At 38.7% G+C, this 24,622-nt stretch overlaps 1 protein-coding gene across 1 annotated transcript in view; it reads left to right on the top strand.

Moving 5' to 3' along the window:
* Positions 1 to 24,622, top strand: part of EIF2AK3 (eukaryotic translation initiation factor 2 alpha kinase 3) — an 84,627-nt gene that overhangs the window by 35,318 nt on the left and 24,687 nt on the right. The window contains exons 4-12 of the mRNA XM_053588075.1: positions 1,620 to 1,753; positions 4,042 to 4,276; positions 4,499 to 4,661; positions 6,751 to 6,891; positions 7,516 to 7,638; positions 9,193 to 9,413; positions 11,622 to 11,734; positions 17,441 to 17,563; positions 23,940 to 24,089. Coding sequence (XP_053444050.1) covers positions 1,620 to 1,753; positions 4,042 to 4,276; positions 4,499 to 4,661; positions 6,751 to 6,891; positions 7,516 to 7,638; positions 9,193 to 9,413; positions 11,622 to 11,734; positions 17,441 to 17,563; positions 23,940 to 24,089 — 1,403 coding nt within the window. The remainder of the gene's footprint in view (positions 1 to 1,619; positions 1,754 to 4,041; positions 4,277 to 4,498; positions 4,662 to 6,750; positions 6,892 to 7,515; positions 7,639 to 9,192; positions 9,414 to 11,621; positions 11,735 to 17,440; positions 17,564 to 23,939; positions 24,090 to 24,622) is intronic.

The following is a 24,622-nucleotide window of genomic DNA, read 5'->3' as shown; positions in this document are numbered from 1 at the left end:
CCCGCAACTGCCTTGTACCGAGGAGGCCGTGGCGTCTTTTCTGGCCTTTTTTTGGAGCAAGCTCTTCAGTCTCTTTACTTCAGTACTCTCATCTATAAAACTGCAGGACTGATTCCAATCATCTGGTTCTCTGATTTGATGTGCTGCTACAGAATTCTGGTATTCTGGAAACTATGCTTCTTTTTGTGTGGATTTTAATTTAGATTATGCTAAGAGTCTTCTTTTTAATGAAGATTTGAAGGTGGTGCTTTTAAATACAAAGAGCTATTAAGAAAGTTTGGATTTTTTAAAAGCATATACTTCTCTTTTTTCTTTTTCTTTTTTTTTGAGACAGAGCCTAAAGCTGTCACCCTGGGTAGGGCGCCGTGACATCATAGCTCACAGCAACCTCCAACTCCTGGGCTCAAGTGATTCTCCTACAGGTGCCCACCACAATGCCTGGCTATTTTTTGGTTGCAGCCATCATTGTTGTTTGGCAGGCCTGGGCTGGACTCGAACCCACCAGCTCAGGTGTATGTGGCTGACGCCTTAGCTGCTTGAGCTACAGGTGCTGAGCCTCTTTTTTTTTTTTTTTTGAGACAGAGTCTCACTGTTTCACCCTCAGTAGAGTGCCATGGCATCACAGCTCACAGCAACATCAAACTCTGGGGCTTAAGCGATTCTCTTGTCTTAGCCTCCCAAATAGCTGGGACTACAGGCACCCGCCATAACGCCCAGCTATTTTTTGTTGTAGTTGTTTAGCTGGCCTGGGCTGGGTTTGAACCCGCCATCCTCGGTGTATGTGGCTGGCGCCGTAACCACTGTGCTCCGGGTGAGAAAGCCCCTCCCCCAGAAAGCCCCTTCCTGCTTTCTACAAAGTTACAGCTCCTCTCTAAGCACAGGAAGTTTCCCTCTAAATAACAGGGAATTGCCTCCCAGCTGCAAAAATTACTTCATCTCCCTATCCCATTTACCCACTGAAAATTTCAAATTTATGGTCTGCCCCTGCCGGCTCTTCCCATCATCGCAGTGACTCCTTATTGGCTATTCTACCATACCGTCACCATTCTAAAACTTGCCCTAACCAAACTTATATAAGGGTGCGCTTTTCTTTTCTCTCTCTCTCTCTTCCTTTTCTCCTCCTCGGTGCTGTTCTGCAGCATCCCTCCCTCACCAATAAAGACCTTTCGTACAAGCCTTGGTGGTCTGTGAGATCTCTGCTGGTCGAGTGCCCCTCTTTTGAACTGGTGCCGAGCCTAAAAGCATATACTTCTGTTATGTGAAAACTCTGAGGTTGATTTTTTTTTAATCTCACCTAGAATTTTATTAATGTTATTATTGCCAGGATATTACAACTGGCTATCTATTTCTTTTTGTATAGTCCATGGAAACCCCCAAAATAAGACTAAAATTACTAAATTCTTAAAATCATTTCCTGAAATAAGTATTCATTTGACACTTTTCTGGATCTAAATAACTCATTATATGAATTAGTAATCTAACTGATGCTTCTTATTACTTGGGTACTTCTTACACATTTTCTTAATTTCCTTTTAATGTTTTTAAATTATGGAGATAATCTTAATGTCAGTAATCTCTTACGACTTGTATTGTGAAGTAATTTTGTGTCTTCTTTGCAGGTGAGGTATATCTGTTCAGCTTTGGGTTGTCGCCAATGGGATAGTGATGAAATGGAGCAAGAAGAAGACATACTCCTTCTGCAACGCACCCAGAAAACTGTGAGAGCTGTTGGACCTCGCAGTGGCAATGAGAAGTATGTACGCAGACAATGTTGCTATTGATAACGGTTAGAAGGGCGCCTAAGACTAAAATTTATCAGATTTTTATTTGTGGAGATTTTGTGAACCATTTTGTTGCTCTAAAAGCATACTACTTTTTAAAGACAAATGCGGTTTCTAAATTTAAAATCTCTTCATTGTTATTAATAAAACCTGACCTGAACTTCTCATCATTGGCTTCAGGATATGGTAATCAGAGTGTCCCATATGATGACTGTGTATCATAGTTTAGTCTCAGGTTAGTGATATTTTTCATAGCAGCCTGACAACTTGAAGTTCTTTGAATGTTGAACACAGAAAGCTCCTAAGGCAAAGATAATGTGTTTTCCTTGAACCTGAGCCTATTTGACTCTAATTCTATCTAGTAGGTAGTTTCATAGTTTGTCCAATTACCCTAATTTTAAAATAATAATCATTTTACTTTATTTTTTTAAAGCATTAAAGTATTTATTTGTTTTAATACCTTTCTGTTTCCTTCTTCAAATAATGAACCCCTTATGTAATTTTTATATTTAAACATGTGATTAAAAAATGAGATGCCTAGATTAGATATGCTGATCCCGTCATATGCTTTGTTAAACCTAATATTTAAGTTTTAAATTGCCTGTATAGAAAAAATAACTTTAGATTCCATCTTTATCTTTTGAAAATGAACTATTCTTTCAAAGTTTGTTCATCTAATGCAGTATTCCCTTTTCTGAGAACTGTTTTCTCAAACTCAGTTAAGGATGTATTTATGGGCTCAGTGCCTGTAGCTCAGCAGCTAGGGCGCCAGCCACATACACCGGAGCCAGCAGGTTCGAAACCAGCCTGGGCCTGCCAAACAACAGTGACAACTACAACCAAAAAATAGCCAGGCGTTGTAGTGGGTGCCTATAGTCCCAGCTACTTGGGAGGCTGAGGCAAGAGAATCACTTAAGCCCAAGAGTTTGAGATTGCTGTGAGCTGTGAGCCATGGCACAGCTTGAGTCTCTGTCTCAAAAAGAATGTATTTATGTTTTTTTTTTTTTTTTTCACTGAACATCTGTCAGGGCATTACTGACACCGTGACCTTCTTTATGCTGATGGAATTTGTTACCTTAAATGTTTGAGTGCTCATTGGGAGTGTAGCTCCATATGAGCTGCTGTTCAACCTGCTGTTCAACCTAATAGAATTTTGAATTACCAGAATAGGAAGGATCTGGGGGTCTAAGAACTACACTCTTTAAGTATATGTATGTGTGTGTGTGTGTGTATGCATATATACATACATATTTTTCAACAGATGTCAGAATTCTTAGCTATACCAGTTTATATCTAAGTTATGAGACACTGTACTATCCATAGTTGAGTGATTTTCTATTTACTCATAAAAGAGTATGAGTATTTACTCATTTTACTCTCTATTTAATCATAAAAGAAACATTACTGCCATCTTATGGATAACGACACTGAAACTTAAGAAAGGGTAAATGACTTGTCACGTCTTCAAAGATCTGAAATTGGACCTCAAGTGGTATGACCTTCAGGTTTGGTATACTAGATCATACTGTCTATTTGAGGCTATTTTTTCTTTTTTCTTTTTGAGACTTGAGTCTCACTATGTTACTATTGGTAGAGTGCTGTGGCGTCACAGCTCACAGCAACCTCAAACTCTTGGGCTTAAGTGATTCTCTTGCCTCAGTCTCCCAAGTAGCTGTGGACTACAGGTGCCCTCCATAACACCCAGCTGTTTTTCTGTTGCAGTTGTCATTGTTGCTTAGCTGGCTGGGTTCAAACCCACCAGACTCGGTGTATGTGGCTGATGCCGTAATCACCGTGCTACAGGCGCCGAGCCGAGGCTATGTTTTCATATGAATTGAAAATAGATACATTCATTTTGACTTTCACATTGGTTTATTGGGATATATTAATTTCTCTGCATCTGACTGTAATGTGCCCAACCTTTAACTAAGAGGTAAGGCATAATGCATGCTACCTCATTTTAAGGTGATTTTGATGTGTTTTGAGAAAATCACTCTGATATGGAAGTATGAACATTTTTTAACTTTTGAGAGAAAATCTGTGCCTTCCCTGTGGTCAGTCCCAAACTCTCAGAAGCATTATTTCTGAGGGGTCAGGACAAAGTTCTCATGGGCCCTCTAGTGGCATGAATGAGCAGTGTGAGTTGTTCTTTTTCTCATCACGTAATTTTATATTTGCGTCTTCAATCTAGAAGAGATCTAAATTATTTGGTCCTTTCATCTAAATGTAAATTTCTAAAACACACCTTTGTAAATTTAAGGTGGAATTTCAGTGTTGGCCACTTTGAACTTCGGTATATTCCAGACATGGAAACTAGAGCCGGATTTATTGAAAGCACCTTTAAGCCCAGTGATAACAAAGAAGAGTCTAAAATTATTTCAGATGTGGAAGAACAGGAAGCAGCCATGATGGACACAGTGATAAAGGTCTCAGTTGCTGATTGGAAGGTCATGGCGTTTAGTAAGAAGGGAGGACATCTGGAATGGGAATACCAGGTACTTAAACCACAGAATGAATTCTTCTGAGAATTCATGAATATGTTTCTTCCTCTGTCAGTTTGACTGAACTTATTGGGTGAAGGGAAATAACTACCATTTTGCATTCTCAACTTGTTCTCTGTGCCTTAAGAAATTAGTAATTTTAAATGGTATTTAATGAGTCAAAACTACCTAACTACTGCTTGAATTATTTACTGTCTTTTTTTGGTTTTTGTTTAGTTTTGTACTCCAATTGCATCTGCCTGGTTAGTTAAGGATGGGAAAGTCATTCCCATCAGTCTTTTTGATGATACAAGTTATACATCTAATGATGAAGTTTTAGAAGATGAAGAAGACATTGTAGAAGCTGCCCGGGGAGCCACAGAAAACAGTGTTTACTTGGGTGAGTAAATGTGTCGTATCTAATGATAGAACACACTGACATCCACATCCACTTTGTATTCTTACATTGTGCCTTCCCACTTCAGGAGTGCCTATTGTAGTTTTAATTCCTAATATGTTCATTGATTTAGGTTGCCTTTAAGATTTATAGTTTGATTTCTTTTTTTTTTTTTTGAGGCGGAGTTTTACTTTGTCACCCTCAGTAGAGTGCTATGGTGTCATAGCTCACAGCAACCTCAAACTCTTGGGTTCAAGCAATCCTCTTGCCTCAGCCTCCCAAGTAGCTGGAACTATAGGTGCCTGCTACAATGCCCAGCTATTATTAGAGACAGGTCTTACTCTCATTCAGGCTGGTCTCGAACTCCTGAACTCAGGCAATCCACCTGCCTCAGCCTCCTAAATGCTAGGATTATGTGTGTGAGCCATTTCTCCCAGCCAATAGTTTGATTTCTATTCGTCTCTTTTTCCATTTGTTCATTTCTCAAACTTAATTTCTATAGCATGTTCTTTTTCTCTTGCGATCTATATTAGAATATTAGAAAGGCTTAAAAATGTTCTCATTATATAGTATGATTTAGAATTACTTATGTATCCTTAGAGTCTACAACTTTCTATATTTGTATTTGCAGTTGTGTTGTATTTTCTTTTCTTTCTTTCTTTTTTTTTTTTTTTTGAGACAGAGTCTCACTATGTTGCCCTTAGTAGAGTGCTGTGGAGTCACAGCTCACAGCAACCTCAAACTCTTGGGCTTCAGTGATTCTCTTGTCTCGGCCTCCCAAATAGCTGGGACTGCAGGTGCCCACTACAATTTTTTTTTTGTTATTGTTGTTTAGCAGGCCCTGACCAGGTTCGAACCCACCAGCCCCAGTGTGGTGGTACATGTGACTGGTGCCCTAACCACTGAGCTATGGGCGCCAAGCTGAATTGTGTTGTATTTTCATCCCTATTGATTTGCACACCCCAATTTTTTTCTGTGCATGTATGCAACTGATCTGAAAAACAAAAATGAAATGTTGATGTGCCTCTTAGCAGTTGAAAATCTTGAATACAATAAATTTGGGGTGTCAAGACACAGTGGTTCATGTTTACAATCCCGGTTACCTGAGAGGCTGATATAGAAGGATCACTTGACCAGGAGTTTAGGGCCAGCCTGGGCAACTTAGTAAGACTCCCACTTCTAAAAAGCAAAATAAAACAAAAATATATAATACATTTTTAAAATTTCTTGAGTCTAATTGTTTGAACTAGTTTGTGTCATCAAATACTCATAAAATTCTGTAAGCTCCATCAATGTTCCACCCACCCATCACTCTAAATAAAAAGAATTTGAAGAAATAATGTGTAACGAGTGTGTTATGATAGTATTTGACTGAATTGTTAAGAATATTTCTAGAATTGAAAGTGACTTAATCTAAGCTATTAGTTTCATGACAGTATACAATGATTTTTTATCTTTGAATTTTACTATTGGAGTAGTTCTGTAATTACTGAAAATGCAGTATTTATGAGAAAAATTATAGGGACCTTACGTGTAACTTTTCTCCGTTTTTGTTGAATAATCATTCAGTTTATTTATTTATTTATTTTATTTATTTATTTATTTTGAGACAGAGTCTCACTTTGTTGCCCTCAGTACAGTGCCATGGCGTCACAGCTCACAGCAACCTCAAACTCTTGGGCTTAAGCAATTCTCTGTGGTTTTTGGCCGGGGCTGGGTTTGAACCTGCCACCTCTGGCATATGGGACAGGCGCCCTACTCTTTGAGCCACAGGCGCCACCCAGGCTTAAGAAATTCTCTTGCCTCAGCCTCCCAAGTAACTAGGACTACAAGTGCCTGCCACAACGCCTGGCTATTTTTTGGTTGTAGTTGTCATTGCTGTTTGGCAGGCAGTGTATGTGGCTGGCATCCTAGCTGCTGAGCTGCAGGCGCTGAGCTTGAGTTTATTTTTGAGTGCTTCAGGCATGTTTCATCTTTGAAAAGAGCTAAGTAGCACATGAAGAAATAACTAGAATTAATCTAATTTTATAAGATGAAAAAAATTTTTAAAAAGTCATTGCATAATTGACGTGACATAGTTTTATTACTTCAGGAATGTATAGAGGTCAGCTGTATCTTCAGTCATCAGTCAGAATTTCAGAAAAATTTCCTTCGAGTCCCAAGGCCTTAGAATCTGTCAATAATGAGAATGCCATTATTCCTTTGCCAACGATCAAATGGAAACCCTTAATTCGTAAGTGAATCATAAACTTGTATAAATAATGTTATGAAGTGTTCAGAAATCTAATCCTGACTGTCTTTGCTGTAGTTTTCAATATTTCAGAGATAGGAACTTTTATATACTTTATATTTTACTGATAAATTGTGAAGGTATTTCAGATACTAGTAATTTTATTTAGAGCATTATTTTTTGGAAGAAACAGTTGCTTCTGTAAAAATAAATGTTAATAAAATATTTCTCTGTACAACTTAGAAAAACTCTTAATCATTCACTGACCATTCCAAAGTAACATTAGCTCTTATTAAGAATACTTATAAAAATTATCTGTTTATCACATCATATTCTTTGAGACACATAAATTAATTGAAATCAAATACTGAACCACCTACCTTTTACTTAACTATCTGTGCCTCGTTTGTGTTTTTTACTATGCATTTCACATCATATTTTAATTGCTTATTTAAATGACTTATCATCTCTATAACACTGCTTGCTTTTCAAAGGTAAGAAACTTGGGTCCTTTGTTTGACTTACATGTTTAAACTGAACTGTAGTTAAATATCAGCTTATTCAAGTAATGAGAACATGCATTTTCAATAAAGACATAACAGTTAGAATTTTATCATTTTCCTTTAGATTCTCCTTCCAGAACTCCTGTCTTGGTGGGATCTGATGAATTTGACAAATGCCTTAGTAATGATAAGTTTTCCCATGAAGAATACAGTAATGGTGCACTTTCAATCTTGCAGTATCCATATGGTAAGTGTGATTATTCTTGGACTGGAAATACTGCATTTTATTTATTTATTACTTTGAAAGTAATAGAATTCAAATGAAGGAAAGTTGATGGAATGTATAAAATGTCCTAGGAGGAAATATTCTGAATGATGGGCAGGCATACAAACTCCAAAGTGAGATGGCCAGAGTTCAAATCCCAGTTGTGCTGTGTATGAAGTTGGGCACACCCTAGGTCTCTGTGTCTCAGTTCCTTTGTCTGTGAAACCAGGATGATAATTCTAATATCTGTTGATTGGGTTGTGGTGAGGCCTAAATGAGATAATGCGTGTAAAGTTTCAATTACCATATGGTAAATGTCAGTAAACATCATTTCTTCTTATTGGCTCTCATTTATCAACCTATGTAATATATGCTGAATAATAGCCTGTATAATGAAGAAAAAAGGTATTTCCCGTTAAGCTACATGAAAATGCTGTAGAATGAGGGGGTTTTTTGTTATCTAGTTGGCACTAAAATATGAAAGTACAAAAACATAGAAAAGAGAAAAGAATTGAATTTTGTCCTAAGACATGGGAAATTAGTATAAAAATCAAGAATACATGAAGTTTGACGTTAATGCATTCCTGTGTTTTTTAAAGTTTAAAGCAGCAGTTTTTTTAAGTTAGGATATATTCAGATGGGAAAGTCTTTTGAACAGTTAGGTATTTAATAAGTCCTCAAATCTGGGAATCTAACACCACCTACTAAATTATAGATACATTCATTCTTTGGCCTTCTCATGTATTTCTGTATCTGACCTAAAGGACATACCATATAAGGTATTTCTGTATCTGACCTAAAGGACATACCATATTTCTTCTATATAAGAAGAAAATGGTGTAAGTGTAATTTTATTAATTGTTTGATAATAAAAAATAATTGGGAGAAAAAAGTCCTCAAATCTGCAGCCAACAAAACTGAGACTTTTCATCAGTTACCATAGATGCTAGAATTGGAAAATTACTTTAATAAATTAATTTATTAAAGAAGACTCTGAACTAGAAATAGCAAACTTTATCTGAGACTGATCAAAAGACAGTTGCTTGTCCATGTAGTGCAAAATAGAAGACAGAAAAAGACAGGCTGTTTCCTGGAACAAACTCATTTTGACAGCCCAGACTGAACTCAAGAGCATCATGGGATGTTTTTCTTTCATTTATGAAGAATGGTTAGTGGTAAAATTTGGCATTTATTAATGGCAAATAAAAGGGAAGCTTAAAATATCTTAAAGGAAAATTGGGTACTAATTTTTGTATTTAAAGTATTGAACTGTTAATGAAGTCATGAATGAGGTAGTTTGTAGGATTTTTTTTCTAGTCTTATAAAGAAAATTTTAAATGCTTGTGGAATAAAGGAACATATCTATATCTAAGAAAAAACTAGTAAGGCAAATAAAGATGTTTAGAATGTGTTTTCTTAAAAAGGAGCTGAAACTTAGGAATTAATGTTATATAAGAAAATAGATCATTTTTGGCTATTCAATGTGGGCTTATTTTGTTTCATCTTTTTTAAAAAAACCTTTTAATGTTTTTGAAGATAATGGTTATTATCTACCCTACTACAAGAGAGAAAGAAACAAACGGAGCACACAGGTCACTGTCAGATTCCTCAACAACCCAACTTACAACAAGAATATCCGCAAGAAGGATCCTGTTCTTCTCTTACACTGGTGGAAAGAAATAATTGGAACAATTTTATTTTGTATCATAGCAACAACTTTTATCGTGCGCAGACTTTTTCATCCTCATCCTCACAGAGTAAGATACTTTTTTAGAATCTAATGTATTTGAATGTATGGAAGTATAGAAAACTTATTTTGTGTGTGTCTATGTATGTATACACACACACGTGTGAGTAGAGCATTAAGTGTACTTGAGTTTTACCATAAAATCATTGTGGCTTCTGCTCGTTTCTACTTCCTCACCTCTCATTCACTACTCAATCCATTGCAGTCTGGCTGCCCCCCACCCTGCACCCCTACTCTACTGAAGCAACTCTTGCCAAAGTTTCTGATGATATTTCTTTTGTTTAGTGTAATGGACAATTTGCAGTTCTTATCTAACTGAACCTGACATTATCAGACACTTCTCTTTGACCTTTCTTACCTGGCTTCCTTGATGCCATCCTCTCCTGGTCTCCTTCTTGGGTGGGGTGTGGATGCCTCAGGACCTCAACTTCTTCCTCAGCCTCTCCTGGTAACAGTAGTATTCCTTGGGGCTCACTCTTTTCTCCGTTCATCCCAAAACTCTCCTTGGATGGTCTCCCCTACTTCTCTAGCTGTAATCATCTTATGTACTAATGCTTCCCAAATATGTTTCTCAGGACCTCCTGTCTAGGAGGTGGTACCTCAGACGAGCCTTATCTTCAAACTGTCTTCATTTCCACTTCTATTCCCATCCGTAGCCTGTTTTGCTGGCATTTTTCTCTCTTGATGGAATGTACTGCCATGCTCAGTCACCAAAGCCAGAAATCATTCTTCTCTCCCTCATCAGACTAAGTTCTGTCAAATTCTTTATCCTAAGTATCTTCAAATTGTCATCTTCTGTACATCTTGATTTTGTTTCCCTAGCACAAACACCACTGTACCTTTCCTGAGTTGTTAAAATAGTCTTTCTAACTGGTCTCCTGCCCCTAGTCCTCAGGCTGTCTCCAGTCCTTCTGCACACCCTAATTCAAGTTGCATTTCCTGGTTTAAAAACCTATAATAGCTAACTCCCTGTTGTAATTAGGCTAAAGTCCAAACCTGCTCATAACCCATCCTTTAATCCTTTCCTCCTCTTCCCTAGAAGTTCACTGAACTTCTTTCAGCCTTTCCTGTAGGTCACACTCTTGCTGAGCCTGAAAGCAGTCATCCCTCTGACTTTGCCACTGAACAAAGTTCCCCACCTCTACTCCCTTCCCTGTTATGTAATTAACACCTTAATATTTTTTAGTTTAAAATTAGTTGTCATTTCCTCTGGGAAGTCTTCTTTAACCTGCTATTTCTGAGTTACAGTCCCTGACTGTATCTTAGAACACCCTGTTCTCCCCTTACTAATCCTTCTGCAGGTAGGTAATTCCTAATTTCTTTTTTTTTTAGTCAGAGTCTCATTTTGTTGCCCTCGGTAGAGTGCCCTGGTGTCACAGCTCACAGCAACCTCAAAACTCTTGGGCTTAAGCAATTCTCTTGCCTCAGCCTCCCAAGTAGCTGGGACTACAGGCACCCGCCACAATGCCCTGCTATTTTTGTGTTGTTGTTGCAGTTGTCATTGTTGTTTGGTAGGCCCGGGCTGGGTTCGAACCTGCCAGCCCCAGTGTATGTGGCTGGCACCCCAGCCGCTGACCTACAGGCACCGAGCCGTAATTCTAATTTCTCTCTCTGCCTCCAGACTGTATATGCTTAAGGACAAGGACCAGTCTACATTGTTCACTGCCATCTTTCCAGCTGCTTACATAGTGCAGGCATACATACAATAAGTGGCTAAGCGGATAACTCAGAGTATCCCATTTAACCATAACAATTACTAGCATCCTCTGGAAAATCTTTTAGGAGATGTTGCTGAAGAGACATTGCAAGAGACATAGCCAAATTTAATTTCCTATTACGGAAAGCATTTTTAAAGCATCTACAAAGTTAGTTAAGAAAGAAATGGCTCTAGTCTTGCCCAGAGGCTTGAATTAACGCTTGCCCATGTGTACTGTCTTTCTCTCTATCTCTGGTTATGTATTATACTTGACGTGTAACAAACTCATAAAGAAACGAGATTCCCTCAAAAATTACAGGGGGCGTTCAGGAGTAGATAGATTTTTTCTTTACTATGATAAAGCAAAATGCTCTACTACATATTTTGTGTTTTTATGATACTTTTGCTTTTTCAGTACCATTTATTTATTTATTTTTCAATGTTATTTTGACCCCTAAGATTGTTAGCTAACTTTCAGTTCAGCCTTGTTCTGGTATTAATTTTGTATTTCCACCTTATCAGCAAAGGAAAGAGTCTGAAACTCAGTGTCAAACTGAAAATAAATATGATTCTGTAAGTGGTGAAGCCAATGACAGTAACTGGAATGACATAAAAAGCTCCGGATATATATCACGGTAAGAGTCTTCTGGTGGTAACCATTTGAATCAAAGATGACATCTAAACCAAGATCTTGTCTGTTTCTTTTTTTTAAATGTGTGGATATCTAGATAAATAAATAAAGCAACTGATATTTGTTAAAAGTAGTAATATACCCTAAGAGGAATAAAAATCGAGTGTCTTAGGATTTGAGAAATTCAGTACCAAATTAAATTCTTATGTAGGCAGCTTGGGTATTTAGGGTCTACCATGTACTGGGATTGACATTAATAATACGGAATAATAATTACCATATTTTGCTGCATATAATGGGTAACTTTTCGCCCAAATTTTTGAGGGAAAAATAAGGATACATATTATACATGGGTAGTATGGCTCGGGAGCAGGAGAGCCCAGCAGGCCTCCTGGGCCACTGTGCTCTTCTGCCTGGGTTTGCTGGGTACACGGGGTTTCAGTCTGGGAGGATCTGAGATTGGATGGGAGTGTACTGGAGTGGCCTCTACCAACTGCTGTGATCAGGGGAGGGGTTGGTGGCAGGGCTGGTGAGGCAGGCTGCAGCAGCTGTGCAAGGCAAAGGCCCAGGCCTGAGACTCAGCCATGCAGAGGGACCAGAGGAGCCCTGTGCAGGCCCCAGGGACCCACCTGCCTGCCTGAAAGCCAGCGGCCTCAGAAGCTCCCACCTGACTAGACATGTGTGGTCATCCGAGCTATGGCCCCTGATGTGGTAGGGAGGGAAGGTCTGCTGAGAGAGAGGGAAGGGACAGCCCTCGCAGAGCAGGTGGCTGCAGGAAGATGGTGCAATCTGTACACTTACCTGGGGAGCATTAGCCCAGATGTGTCTCTTCTGGCTGAGAGTTGGACACTTTCATGAGTTTTCCTGAAAGTTTGGGCCAAAAACATTGGTGCACATTATACATGGTAGTATTATGTTTATCAGAGAATGATGTAAGTCTCCACATGTTTATTATCCCCAGTTATTTCAGGTTTTGTTCTATTTAGAATACAAAGTAGAAGTGTGGAGAAAAAACACAAATAGAACAGATAATTTTTTTTTTTTTATTTGAGACAGAGCCTCAAGCTGTTGCCCTGGGTAGAGTGCTATGGCGTCACAGCTCACAGCAACCTCAAACTCTTGGGCTTAAGCAATTCTCTTGCCTCAGCCTCCCAAGTAGCTGGGATTACAGGTGCCTGCTACAGTGCCTGGCTATTTTTTGATTGTAGTTGTCTTTGTTGTTTGGCAGGCCCGGGCTGGATTCAAACCAGCTCCAGTGTATATGGCTGGCATCTTAGTTGCTTGAGCTACAGGTGCCGAGCCAGAACAGATAATTTTTAAAAGCAGAGGAGGGAAATGGGTTAGCTAAAGATAGACAGTTCAAATAATATGAGACTAAAATGAAAGTAGGGAAGTTGTTAGCAATTTTTCAGGTGTAAAATACTACCTTTGATGCTTTGTAGTACAGGAAATGATGTAAGGTTTATTTTTCGTATTACATGGATTATAGCTATTTTTCCTTCTTTCTTGATAGTATATTTATTATCACTTTGTGATGAGAACAAGAATGATGGGAATAAGAAAAAGACATGGAACTTTACTGCTTAATATCTAGGGTAATGGTTTTATGACAGAAAAGACTGAAAATAATAGATAAATGTATAAATTAGTCAGGGCTTTCCAGAGAAACAGAAATAAGATATGCACATATATGAGATTTATTATAATGAATTGGCTCATGCAGTTATTGAGACTTAGAAGCCCCAAGATCTGTAGTTAGCAAACTGCAATCAGCAAACAGGAGCTAATGGTATATTCCGGTCTGAGTCCAAAGGCCTGAGAAACAGAGGAGCTAATAGTATAAATTCTAGTCCAAAGGTTCAAGACCCAAGAAAAGCTGATACTTTTTTTTTTTAGTTCAAGTCTAAAGGCACAAAAAGACCAATGTCCCAGCTCAAGGCAGGCAGGCAGGAGTTCCCCTTACTAGTGGGTGGGAGGCATTGGGGATGAGGTATCAGCCTTTTCTATTTAGGCTTTCAGCTGTGATTGGATGAAGTCCATATTAGGGAATGCAGTCTGCTTTACTCAGGCTACCAATTCCAGTGCTCATCATATCTCAAAACACCCTCACAGACATACTCAGAATGAAATGTCCGGGTGCCCTATAGCCCAACCAAGTTGGCACATAAAATTAACTATCACAGGTCTACCCCTTATCAGCTTGGCACCCATATATATCTTTATAAACCATATTTAATGTCCAGAGGAAGACAATAATGGGTCATAATTCTGCCTAACATGACAAAACTATTCTATGTACAATTAAAAATGCTGCACTAACCGCATCCCCAGAAGAGAAGGTAAAGTCCTTAAGTGATGTCTTTTGATATCTAGTAACTTAAAGACTGATTAAAAAAAAAAAAAAAACATACATAAGTACTATGATATAAAGTCAATACATCTTATGTTATATGATAAGAGGAATAAGAGAGATAAGAAAAAAAGATGTTTGCTCTATTTCTAAATAGATATACATGTACATACATACACACATTCACAGCAAAATAGATACTCATGACAATTACAGTCCTATTTTTTGTAACTGGTCACCTGGTCCCACTGGTGTTTATAATTACCTTCTTTCCCTATCTACTCCATATGTCCTTTGCTTTCAGAGAACACCTTGGCTGGTTGTAGTTCTTTATATGTGGAGTGACTCAAACCTTCAGTCCTGAAGGGTCAGGGCTATTGGCAGTCCTGTCTGGATTGGATTGTTGTAGTATTCCATGGACCTTAATTTTAGGGCATGATACTACGAAGAGACATCCTAAGGGATATTCCAGATCTATTCTCTCTTACATCCACTGTGGAGCCTTAGTGCAGTTTCCCCTTGGTCATCAGGATTAGTCACTCAGCTGGCACAATAACTTTCTTCTTTGCCTGTTGACTCAAAAGCCTGAGTAGTTCAAAGTTCTGGGCAATAGTCTTTACTTCCAATTCAGTGGAATCAGTGTTGTGTCTCCTAATGGAAGTATTCCTTTCTCTAGAACTAAGACCTCTAGACCAGCAGAACATAGGGTCACAGGAACAGAAAGCAAAAATTTTGCTAGTGAGTCAACAGAGGTACTGGGGAGTGGTGTCACTGTCATTTCCATCCTTTGATTCCTGAACCCATGAATCCTGGCTAAGGGAGCAACAGTGCCATATATTAGACACTAATTGAGAGCATATACATACATCATTCTGGAGAACCTTGCCTTAGCCCTGCACGGTATTTGTCACCTAGATGATGCTGTAACTGAGTCTTCAAAAGCCATTCTACCATTCTATAAAGCCAGCTGTTTGAAGATGGTGCAGAATAGGTAAAACCAGAGAATTCCATTAATAAAACAAAATGTACTAGATATCTAACACATGGTAAGGGCCGCTTTACTATCCTTGTTAATAAAAACACTAATACATCAGTGGCTGTCAGCACCAGCAGGCAGTGAGAGAGAGGAAAAGAGCAAGGGATCCAACAACTTCCACTAGGTAATCCACTAGTGAAGCCATTCATTGTTCATTCAGCATTTGTTGTGAACAGCTATGTACAGAACAATATTTCAGGCTTTGGGAGAAATAAAAGGACTGGGCCTATCCTGGAAGTCTTTGGGAAAGATAATACCGAGTAAAACATAAACATGTAAGAAAAAAGCCATGAAATAAATGATCATGGTTGTGATCACTGAGGAGGGCATCATTTAGAATCGAATCTTACATTGTAAAAGTTAGGTAGTGAGAGAGGTGGGGGGCAGAGGAAATAGAGTATCATAAATAAAGATGTAGTTGCCAGGCTGTTCTCAAGAGAATTAGAGAAAAATACTCAAAATTGAATTAAGCTTACATCAGTTTTCTTTAATTTTATTCAGTATGAAGAGTATAGCTGTTGGGTTTTATAAATACAGGAGTTCAATAATAATAATTTTTTTTTAGTGACTATCATATCTAGTGCCCATATACTAGGCACTATTAAGGCCGTTGAACTCTGAATTCATTATGAGTTCAGATCTCATCTTTGTTGTTTATCAGTTGGGAACTTAGGCAGGATGCTACTTACATTTTTAGGGTCTGTATTTATATATAAACTTTGTCTAGAAGATATATGCATTTCTGTGTAGATGTTTTCTTTAATAGAGAAAGATAATTCAATTGGCCCTCAGAAGTAGGACATGAACTTTGTGAGCTTTTACATTTGAGGAGATGGATTTGTACTAAGGCACCTTGACCAGCTATTTTTAGGAATACAGATTATGACTCTTCATTCTCTCTGAAGGTAATTGGCCTATAGAGTGTTGGGATCTGTTGTTTCTCCTTAACTCCAGGCTCTAACCAGCTGAGCCAACTATTTAATATGAGTGTGTAAGTCATAAAGTAATTAACTTACCTTTATAAGAGACACTAAATATCATCTAATTTATTCACGCATGTATTCAACAGACATTTGTTAGACCTTCAGTTTGCCAGGTAGTACCCAACTTTGGAAATACAAAGAGAAACAAGAATGCTTTCCTTCCTTCATTCATTGCCCCCACAATACTGTGACAGTGGGACAGGGGAATCAAATAACTAATAAATAGTAAGTCTCAGTATTTCAAAACATTATGTACAGAGTACTATGGGAACATTAGGGTTCTAAGAAAGCTTTATGGAGGAGGTAAGATGAGCAGAATAAAGGAAGTGCGAAGGGGAAGGCTGTCCCAGTAGAGCAAATAGCAGAAGCTTGAGTTGTGAGAGAGCGTGGTACAAATTGAGTGGAATGTACAGTGCAGGTCAGTGAGGTCAGCCACTAAAGGGAGAAACAGACTGCAGGGTGGAGGGCCCCTGGGAGTGACAGATGCCAAGTTGGCTACTGTCTGACTGAATACCTTCAGTGGTGAGGCAACTTAGCTGGTGTCAGCTCTGGTTTCTAAGAAGGTTTATGGCTAAAAAGTACTTGAGTAATAGGATTGGTTAAATTATTTTCATAAAATTTACATGCAATGGGTAAGTTTAAAATATATTTTCTAGGGCATACACAGTGGCTCACACCTATAATCCTAGCACTTTGGGAGGCCAAGGAAAGTGGATAGCCTAAGCTCAGGAGTTTGAGACCAGCCTGAGCAAGAGCAAGACCCCATCTCTACTAAAAATAGAAAAACTAGCTGGGTATTATGGCCGGTGCCTGTAGTCCCAGCTACTTGGGAGGCTGAGGCAAGAGGATCGTTTGAGCAAAGAGTTTGAGGTTGCTGTGAACTATGATACCACGGCACTGTAATCGGGGCATCAGAGTGAGACTCTGTCTAAAAAAATAAATAAATGAATAAAAATAAAATGTATTTTCTAATTGAGTATCAAGTGCCACAAAAAGTAAGAAGAGAATTAAGAATGTGATATGTTGGTAGATGATAGAAGTATTAGATAAAACAGCAGCACAAATGCTGTAAGAGCACGTGACTAACAAGTAATTCCCAATTAAACAAAGCTTTTTTGTTTTTTGTTTTACAAGGAAATTTATAAAGATTTGTTTGTTTTATTTATTATACAAACAGAAAAACTAAGAATGCTGTTAAGTAGAATGTAAATGAAACTCTTATGTAAAATGAGTTCTATGAGCTTACTAAGTTTATACATTTTTAATGCAACTATTTTTTACCTTACAACAAACTTTAAACTATTGCAAACTTTCTTAAAATGTACTTTTTTTTTTCTTTAGCTATCTAACAGATTTTGAACCAATTCAATGCATGGGTCGTGGTGGCTTTGGAGTTGTCTTTGAAGCTAGAAACAAAGTAGATGACTGCAATTATGCTATCAAGAGGATCCATCTACCCAATAGGTAATGGGTGGTACCTTCAGTATACTTCGACTTAACATTGTATGATCTAATCTCATGGGCAGAATATCTTGCTGTACTTCATAGATACTGTAAAAAACATGGTTTCCAGCCAGGCATGGCACCTCACGCCTGTAATGTTAGCACTTTGGGAAGCTGATACAAGCAGATTGCTTGAGCTCAGGAGTTCAAAACCAACCAGAGAAAGAGTGAGACCCCATCTCTACTAAAAATAGAAAAAAAAAATCCAAGCATTGTCGCAGGGTCTGTAGTGCCAGCTGCTTAGGAGGCTGAGTCAAGAGAATGTCTTGAACCCAAGAGTTTGACATTGCCGTGAGCTGTGATGCCACAGTAACCTACCCAGGGTGACAAAGTGAGACTTTGTCTTAAAAAGAATAAAAAATGGTTTCTGACCTTCCAAGTCTTTGGTAGCACTTTGCTACCAGATGACTAGCTGTCTAAAAGTTGTAATCTATTTGTGTAGCAGATTGCTTTGCACTTACTTTAAAAGTGTGCCCTGTTTCGGATTCTTAACAACTCAAGACTTTGCCTTAATGACTTATAATAGACTTTAATAAATCATAGCATTTAAAAATAATCTATTGAACAATCCAAGATGGCGGCCGAGTAACAGCTTCCCTGCAACAGGGCACAGTGAGTCTCGGGAGATAAGACTCCAGGCATCTCTGGCTGGTGGGATTTGCCTATAATCATCCCTCTGAGGATACAGGGAGTCAGCAAGGGACTTCTGGATCCCAAGAGGAGGACAAAAACAGTGGAAAACTGGCAAGTGGTTACGTGTGTTCAATCAACCTAATCCCGCCGGCAGCCGTAAGTACAAGCAGCAGTGAGACTGCAAACCGGAAAGGCCTTATCTGTGAACTGTTTCGGTGTTTTTGGACTTGGCACTCAGTTGAACTGCCTTGGGGAGAGCTTGAGCAACAGTGCGGAGAACTTTGATCATTGTCTAGGGCCCCAGACTGAGCCGCTGAGCCGGATGGAGCTAATAGTGTTCGGCTGTGGGCAGCAGGGAGCCATTGTGAGAGAACTGCTCTGGCAAGCTTCACCCTCAGGGTCGCAGAGCCAGGATCTGGTGGGAGCTAGTAACCTACTGACTGAGCAGCCTAAAGGCAGGGATTGAGCTGCCTTACAGCCTTAACTCCCAGGGACAGAGTGAGACTCGCTTTATTAGCACATTGGAGCTTCAGGCTGTTGCCCTGGGTAGAGTGCCGTGGCATCATAGCTCATAGCAACCTCAAACTCTTGGGCTTGGCGATGCCTGGACCTCCATAAGAGCTGCGCCACAACCCCCAACCCGTGACCCACGCCAGCCGGGCCTCCGCGTGCCCTAACCAGGAACTGTGGGAGCCGTGCAATGCTCCGTCCTCCCTTCTGTACCCTCCCTGCCTCCACACCAGCCTGCTCGTCTGGCCAGGGACTCTGGCAGCCGTGTGCCCTCCCAAACCCTCCCTGCCTCTACGCAGAGCCCTTCTCCTGGCCAGAGACTGCTGGAGCCTTGGGCTCTCTGTGCCAAAGTCACTGGGTGCCAGGCACTCCCAGAAACGTGCGCGCCACCTCCCGCCCTGTTGCTGGTCCAGGTGGGTCACACTCCGGAGCTGCTTCCACAACCAGAACTCCCTGGCTGGGGCAGCCCCAGAGGAACTACACAGGGTCACTCCCTACAAAGATCCAGCAACAATAGAGTGATCCCACTGGGGTCTAATCTTAGAGAGACACCTCCCCAAGTCTGAGGACAGCCAGAGGCAATGGTGAAAAACAATCATGAGGCGAAATCAACAGAACAACTCTGGCAATATGAATAATCAGAGTAGATCAACTCCCCCAAGGATCAATGGGGCAAACACAAGCACAAGATCCCATGCACAAATAGCTGAGATGTCAGAATCGAATTCAGAATCTGGATAGCAAATAAGATCGAATTAGAATTCCAAGCAGTAACCCAAAAGATATCCCAAGAATTCAACGAATTCAAAGACCAAATGACAAAAGATTTTGACACATTGAGACAAGAAGTTGTAGCCCTCAAAGATCTGAGAAACACAGTAGAATCCCTCAGTAACAGAATGGAGCAAGCAGAAGAAAGGATTTCTGACATTGAAGACAAGGCTTTCAAATGCTCCCAAACTCTCAAAGAGGAAGAGAAATAGAGGGCAAAAGCAGATCACTCTCTCAGAGAGCTCTGGGATAATTCGAAGAAAACCAATATTCGTCTTATAGGGATCCCCGAAAACGACCAAGTGGCTTCACAAGGCAGAGTCTCTTCTCCACGAGATCATGAAAGAGAACTTTCCAGACATGCCAAGAGATTCTGAAATTCAGATAGCAGACAGTTTCAGAACTCCAGCACAACTCAACCCAAATAAGACATCCCCAAGACACATCATAATCAATTTCACTAAAGTTAATATGAAGGAGAAAATTCTGAAAGCTGCCAGACGAAAGAAAACCATTACCTACAAGGGGAAGAATATTAGAATAACTGCAGATCTCTCTGCTGAAACCTTTCAAGCTAGAAAAGGATGGTCATCAACTTTTAATCTCCTAAAACAAAATAACTTTCAACCCAGGATCCTATACCCAGCTAAACTGAGTTTCATTTATGACAGAGAAATTAAATACTTCAGTGACATTCACATGTTGAAGAAATTTGCCATAACTAAACCAGCTCTCCAGGATATTCTCAGACCTATCCTCCATAAAGACCAGCGTAATCCTCCACCACGAAAGTAAACCCACCCAGAAAATTTTAATCAAATTCCAACTTCCACAGTCGCAAAAGGATTAAAAATGTCCACTGGACTCTCAAAAGGCTTATCAATATTCTCAATGTGAATGGTTTAAATTGTCCTCTAAAGAGGCACAGGTTGGCTGACTAGATACAAAAACTCAAGCCAGATATCTCCTGCATACAGGATTCGCATCTTACATTAAAAGACAAATATAGACTCAAGGTGAAGGGATGGTCATCTATACTCCAGGCAAATGGAAAGCAGAAAAAAGCAGGCGTTGCAATCCTATTTGCAGATGCAATAGGCTTTAAACCAACAAAAATAATTAAGGATAAGGATGGACACTTCAATATGTTAAAGGTAATACTCAATATGATGAGATTTCAATTATTAATATTTATGCACCCAACCAGAACGCACCTCAATTTATAAGAGAAACTCTAACAGACATGAGCAACTTGATTTCCTCCACTTCCATAGTAGTTGGAGATTTTAACACCCCTTTAGCAGTGCTGGATAGATCCTCCAAAAAGAAGCTAAGCAAAGAAATTTTAGATTTAAACTTAACCATTCAACATCTGGACTTAACAGACATCTATAGAACATTTCATCCCAACAAAACTGAATACACATTCTTCTCATCAGCCCATGGAACATAATCCAAAATCGACCACATCCTAGGCCACAAATCTAACCTCAGCAAATTAAAAAAAAAAATAGAAATTATTCCTTCCATCCTCAGACCATCATGGAATAAAAGTTGAATTCAATAACAGGAACCTGCATACCCATACAAAAACATGGAAACTAAACCTTATGCTGAAGGATAGATGGGTTACAGACAAGATTAAGAAGGAAATCACCAAAATTTGGAACAAAAAACAATCAAGACACGAATTACCAGAATCTCTGGGATATTGCAAAGACAGTCCTAAGAGGGAAATTTATAGCCCTGCAAGCCTTCCTCAAGAAAATGGAAAGAGAGGAAGTTAATAACTTAATGGGACATCTCAAGCAACTGGAAAAGGAAGAACACTCCAACCCCAAACCCAGCAAAAGAAAAGAACCAAAATCAGAGCAGAATTAAATGAAATTAAAAACAAAAGAATTATACAACAGATCAATAAATCCAAAAGTTGGTTTTTTGAAAAGATCAATAAAATAGATAAACCTTTGGCCAACCTAACCAGGAAAAAAAGAGTAAAGTCTCTAATTTCATCAATCAGAAATGGTAACGATGAAATAACAACAGACCCCTCAGAAATTCAAAAATCCTTAATGAATACCACAAGAAACTCTACTCTCAGAAATATGAAAATCTGAAAGAAATCGACCAATACCTGGAAGTACGCCACCTACCAAGACTTAGCCAGAATGAAGTGGAAATGTTGAACAGGCCTATATCAAGTTCTGAAATAGCATCAACTAGACAAAACCTCCCTAAAAAAGAAAAGCCCAGGACCACATGGCTTTATGTCAGAATTCTACCAAACCTTTAAAGAAGAACTAGTACCTATATTACTAAACCTTTTCTAAAATATAGAAAAAGAAGGAATACTACCCAACACATTCTACAAAGCAAACATCACCTTGATCCCCAAACCAGGGAAAGACCCAACAAGAAAAGAAAATTATAGACCAATATCACTAATGAATATTGATGCTAAAATACTCAATAAGATCCTAACAAACAGAATCTAACAACACATCAAAAAAGTTATACACCATGACCAAGTGGGATTTATCCCAGGGTCTCAAGGCTGGTTCAATATACGTAAATCTATAAATGTAATTCAGCACATAAACAAACTAAAAAATAAGGACCATGTGATTCTTTCAATTGATGCAGAAAAAGCTTTTGATAATATGCAGCATCCCTTCATGATCAGAACACTTAAGAAAATTGGTGTAGAAGGGACATTTCTTAAACTAATAGAGCCCATCTACAGCAAACCCACAGCCAATATCCTATTGAATGGAGTTAAATTGAAATCATTTCCACTTAGATCAGGAACCAAGCAAGGTTGCCCATTGTCTCCATGGCTCTTTAACATTGTAATGGAAGCTTTAGCCATTGCAATTAGGGAAGAAAAGGCTATCAAGGGTATCCACGTAGGATCAGAAGAGATAAAACTTTCACTCTTCGCAGATGATATGATCGTATATCTGGAAAACACTAGGGATTCTACTTCAAAACGTTTAGAAGTGATCAAGGAATATAGCAATGTCTCAGGCTACAAAATTAACATCCATAAATCCCATAAATCTGTAGCCTTTATGTATACCAACAATAACCAAGCTGAAGAAACAATCAAGGACTCTATTCCTTTCACAGTAGTGTCAAAGAAGATGAAATATTTGGAAGTATACCTAACAAAGGACATGAAAGATCTCTACAAAGAGAACTATGAAACTTTAAGAAATAGCTGAAGATGTTAACAAATAGAAAAACATACCATGCTCATGGCTGGGAAGAATCAACATTGTTAAAATGTCTATACTACCCGAAGCAATATATAATTTTAATGCAATTCCTATTAAAGCTCCATTGTCATATTTTTAAGATCTTGAAAAAATAATACTTCATTTAATATGGAATCAGAAACAACCTCGAATAGCCAAAACATTACTGAGCAATAAAAACAAAGCAGGAGGAATCATGCTACCAGATCTGAGACTGTACTATAAATTGATAGTGATCAAAACAGCATAGTACTGGCACAAAAACAGGCACTCTACCAAGGGTGATAACGTAAGACTCTATCTCTACAAAAAAAAAAAAAAAGACTTTCTAAAATAAGGGATCAGGGGAAGGTATGAAAAGGAGGACTGATAGGGTTTGGTAACTGAATGTGGGAACCTAGATATTGGAGAATTTAAAAATGTACCAGGATTCTTAGATTAAGAGAATGGGGAATATTAACAAAACACAGGGAGAAAAAAAATCTGAGTAGCTGACATTCTTGGAGAAGGAAGAGGGATATAATTGGTATTTATTTTTGTTGTAATGGTAGGGTTCCTAGAAATGTCGTATTAGATCCATTAGGAAAGCTATCTAAGCTTGGGGTTGTAATATGTGCCCTTTGGGGTGCTCTTTCTCTGTCCTGCTGAGCTGGGATACGAACTGTCTTATCTGTTCAGTCATACCCATTGGTCTTGCTAATGAAAACAAATGTTAAGTTGTGTGAGTTGTCATGATTCCTTTTAGTCAGCCAAGAAAACTTTATTTGAATGGGTAATATGTACTTGTAGCACTTCCAGAAGAAAAAAAAATACTAAAATAGATGTATTTCTTAAAAATGGCTTGCTATGTGGCTTTTACAATTATACCCTATGCTAACTCTTCTGTTCCTAATTTTAGATTCCAGGGAGAATTCATTTTATTCTTTTTCTGTTTTCACTCTTGGATCTGAATATACAGATATGAACAATCTTTAGTTTCACCTTGTTTTTTCTTCTCTTTTTTCAGACTAGTTTTCTTTTTTTAGGTTTTTTTTTTATTGATACATAATAGGGGTACGTGTTTTAGAAGCGTATGTGATAATTTAATACATTCATATAATTTGTAAAGATTAAATCAGCATAATTGGGATATCCATCACCTTAAATACTTATTTTCTCTCCATCAGAGAATTGGCTCGGGAGAAGGTAATGAGAGAGGTGAAAGCTTTGGCCAAGCTGGAACATCCAGGAATTGTTAGATATTTTAATGCCTGGCTGGAAGCACCACCAGAGAAGTGGCAAGAAAAGATGGATGAAATTTGGCTGAAAGATGAAAGGTAACTTTGTTAGACATAGATTAAAAATTAATATTTTCTGGGGGCGGGACACACCTTACAGGAGGGACTTTGCCTAACAAATGCAATCACTGTAACCTGGTTCTGTGTACCTTCAATGAATCCCCAACAATAAAAAAAAAATCAAAATACTATTTTCTGGCTGGGCATGGTGGCTCATGCCTGTAATCCCAGCACTCTAGAGGCCAAGGCAGGTGGATTGCTTGAATTCAGGAGTTGGAGACCAGCCTGAACAAGAGCAAGACTCTGTTCCTACTAAAAATAGAAAAACTAGCCAGACATTGTGGCAGGTGCCTGTAGTCCTAGCTATTTGGGAGGCTGAGGCAAGATGATTGCTTGAGCCCAAAAATTTGAGGTTGCTGTGAGCTATGACGCCACAGCACTCTACCCAGGGCACAGAGTGAGAATTTGTCTCTTAAAAAATGTGGATCCTGTGGGAAAAATAAAACACCATTTAAAAAAAAAAAATAGTATTTTCTTTTAAGGTATTTTTTTGCTATAAATTTAGGGTTTTC

The sequence above is a fragment of the Nycticebus coucang genome, chromosome 4, assembly GCF_027406575.1.
Source record: "Nycticebus coucang isolate mNycCou1 chromosome 4, mNycCou1.pri, whole genome shotgun sequence".
Taxonomy (NCBI): domain Eukaryota; kingdom Metazoa; phylum Chordata; class Mammalia; order Primates; family Lorisidae; genus Nycticebus; species Nycticebus coucang.
This window is presented reverse-complemented; position numbering and strand designations above follow the sequence as displayed.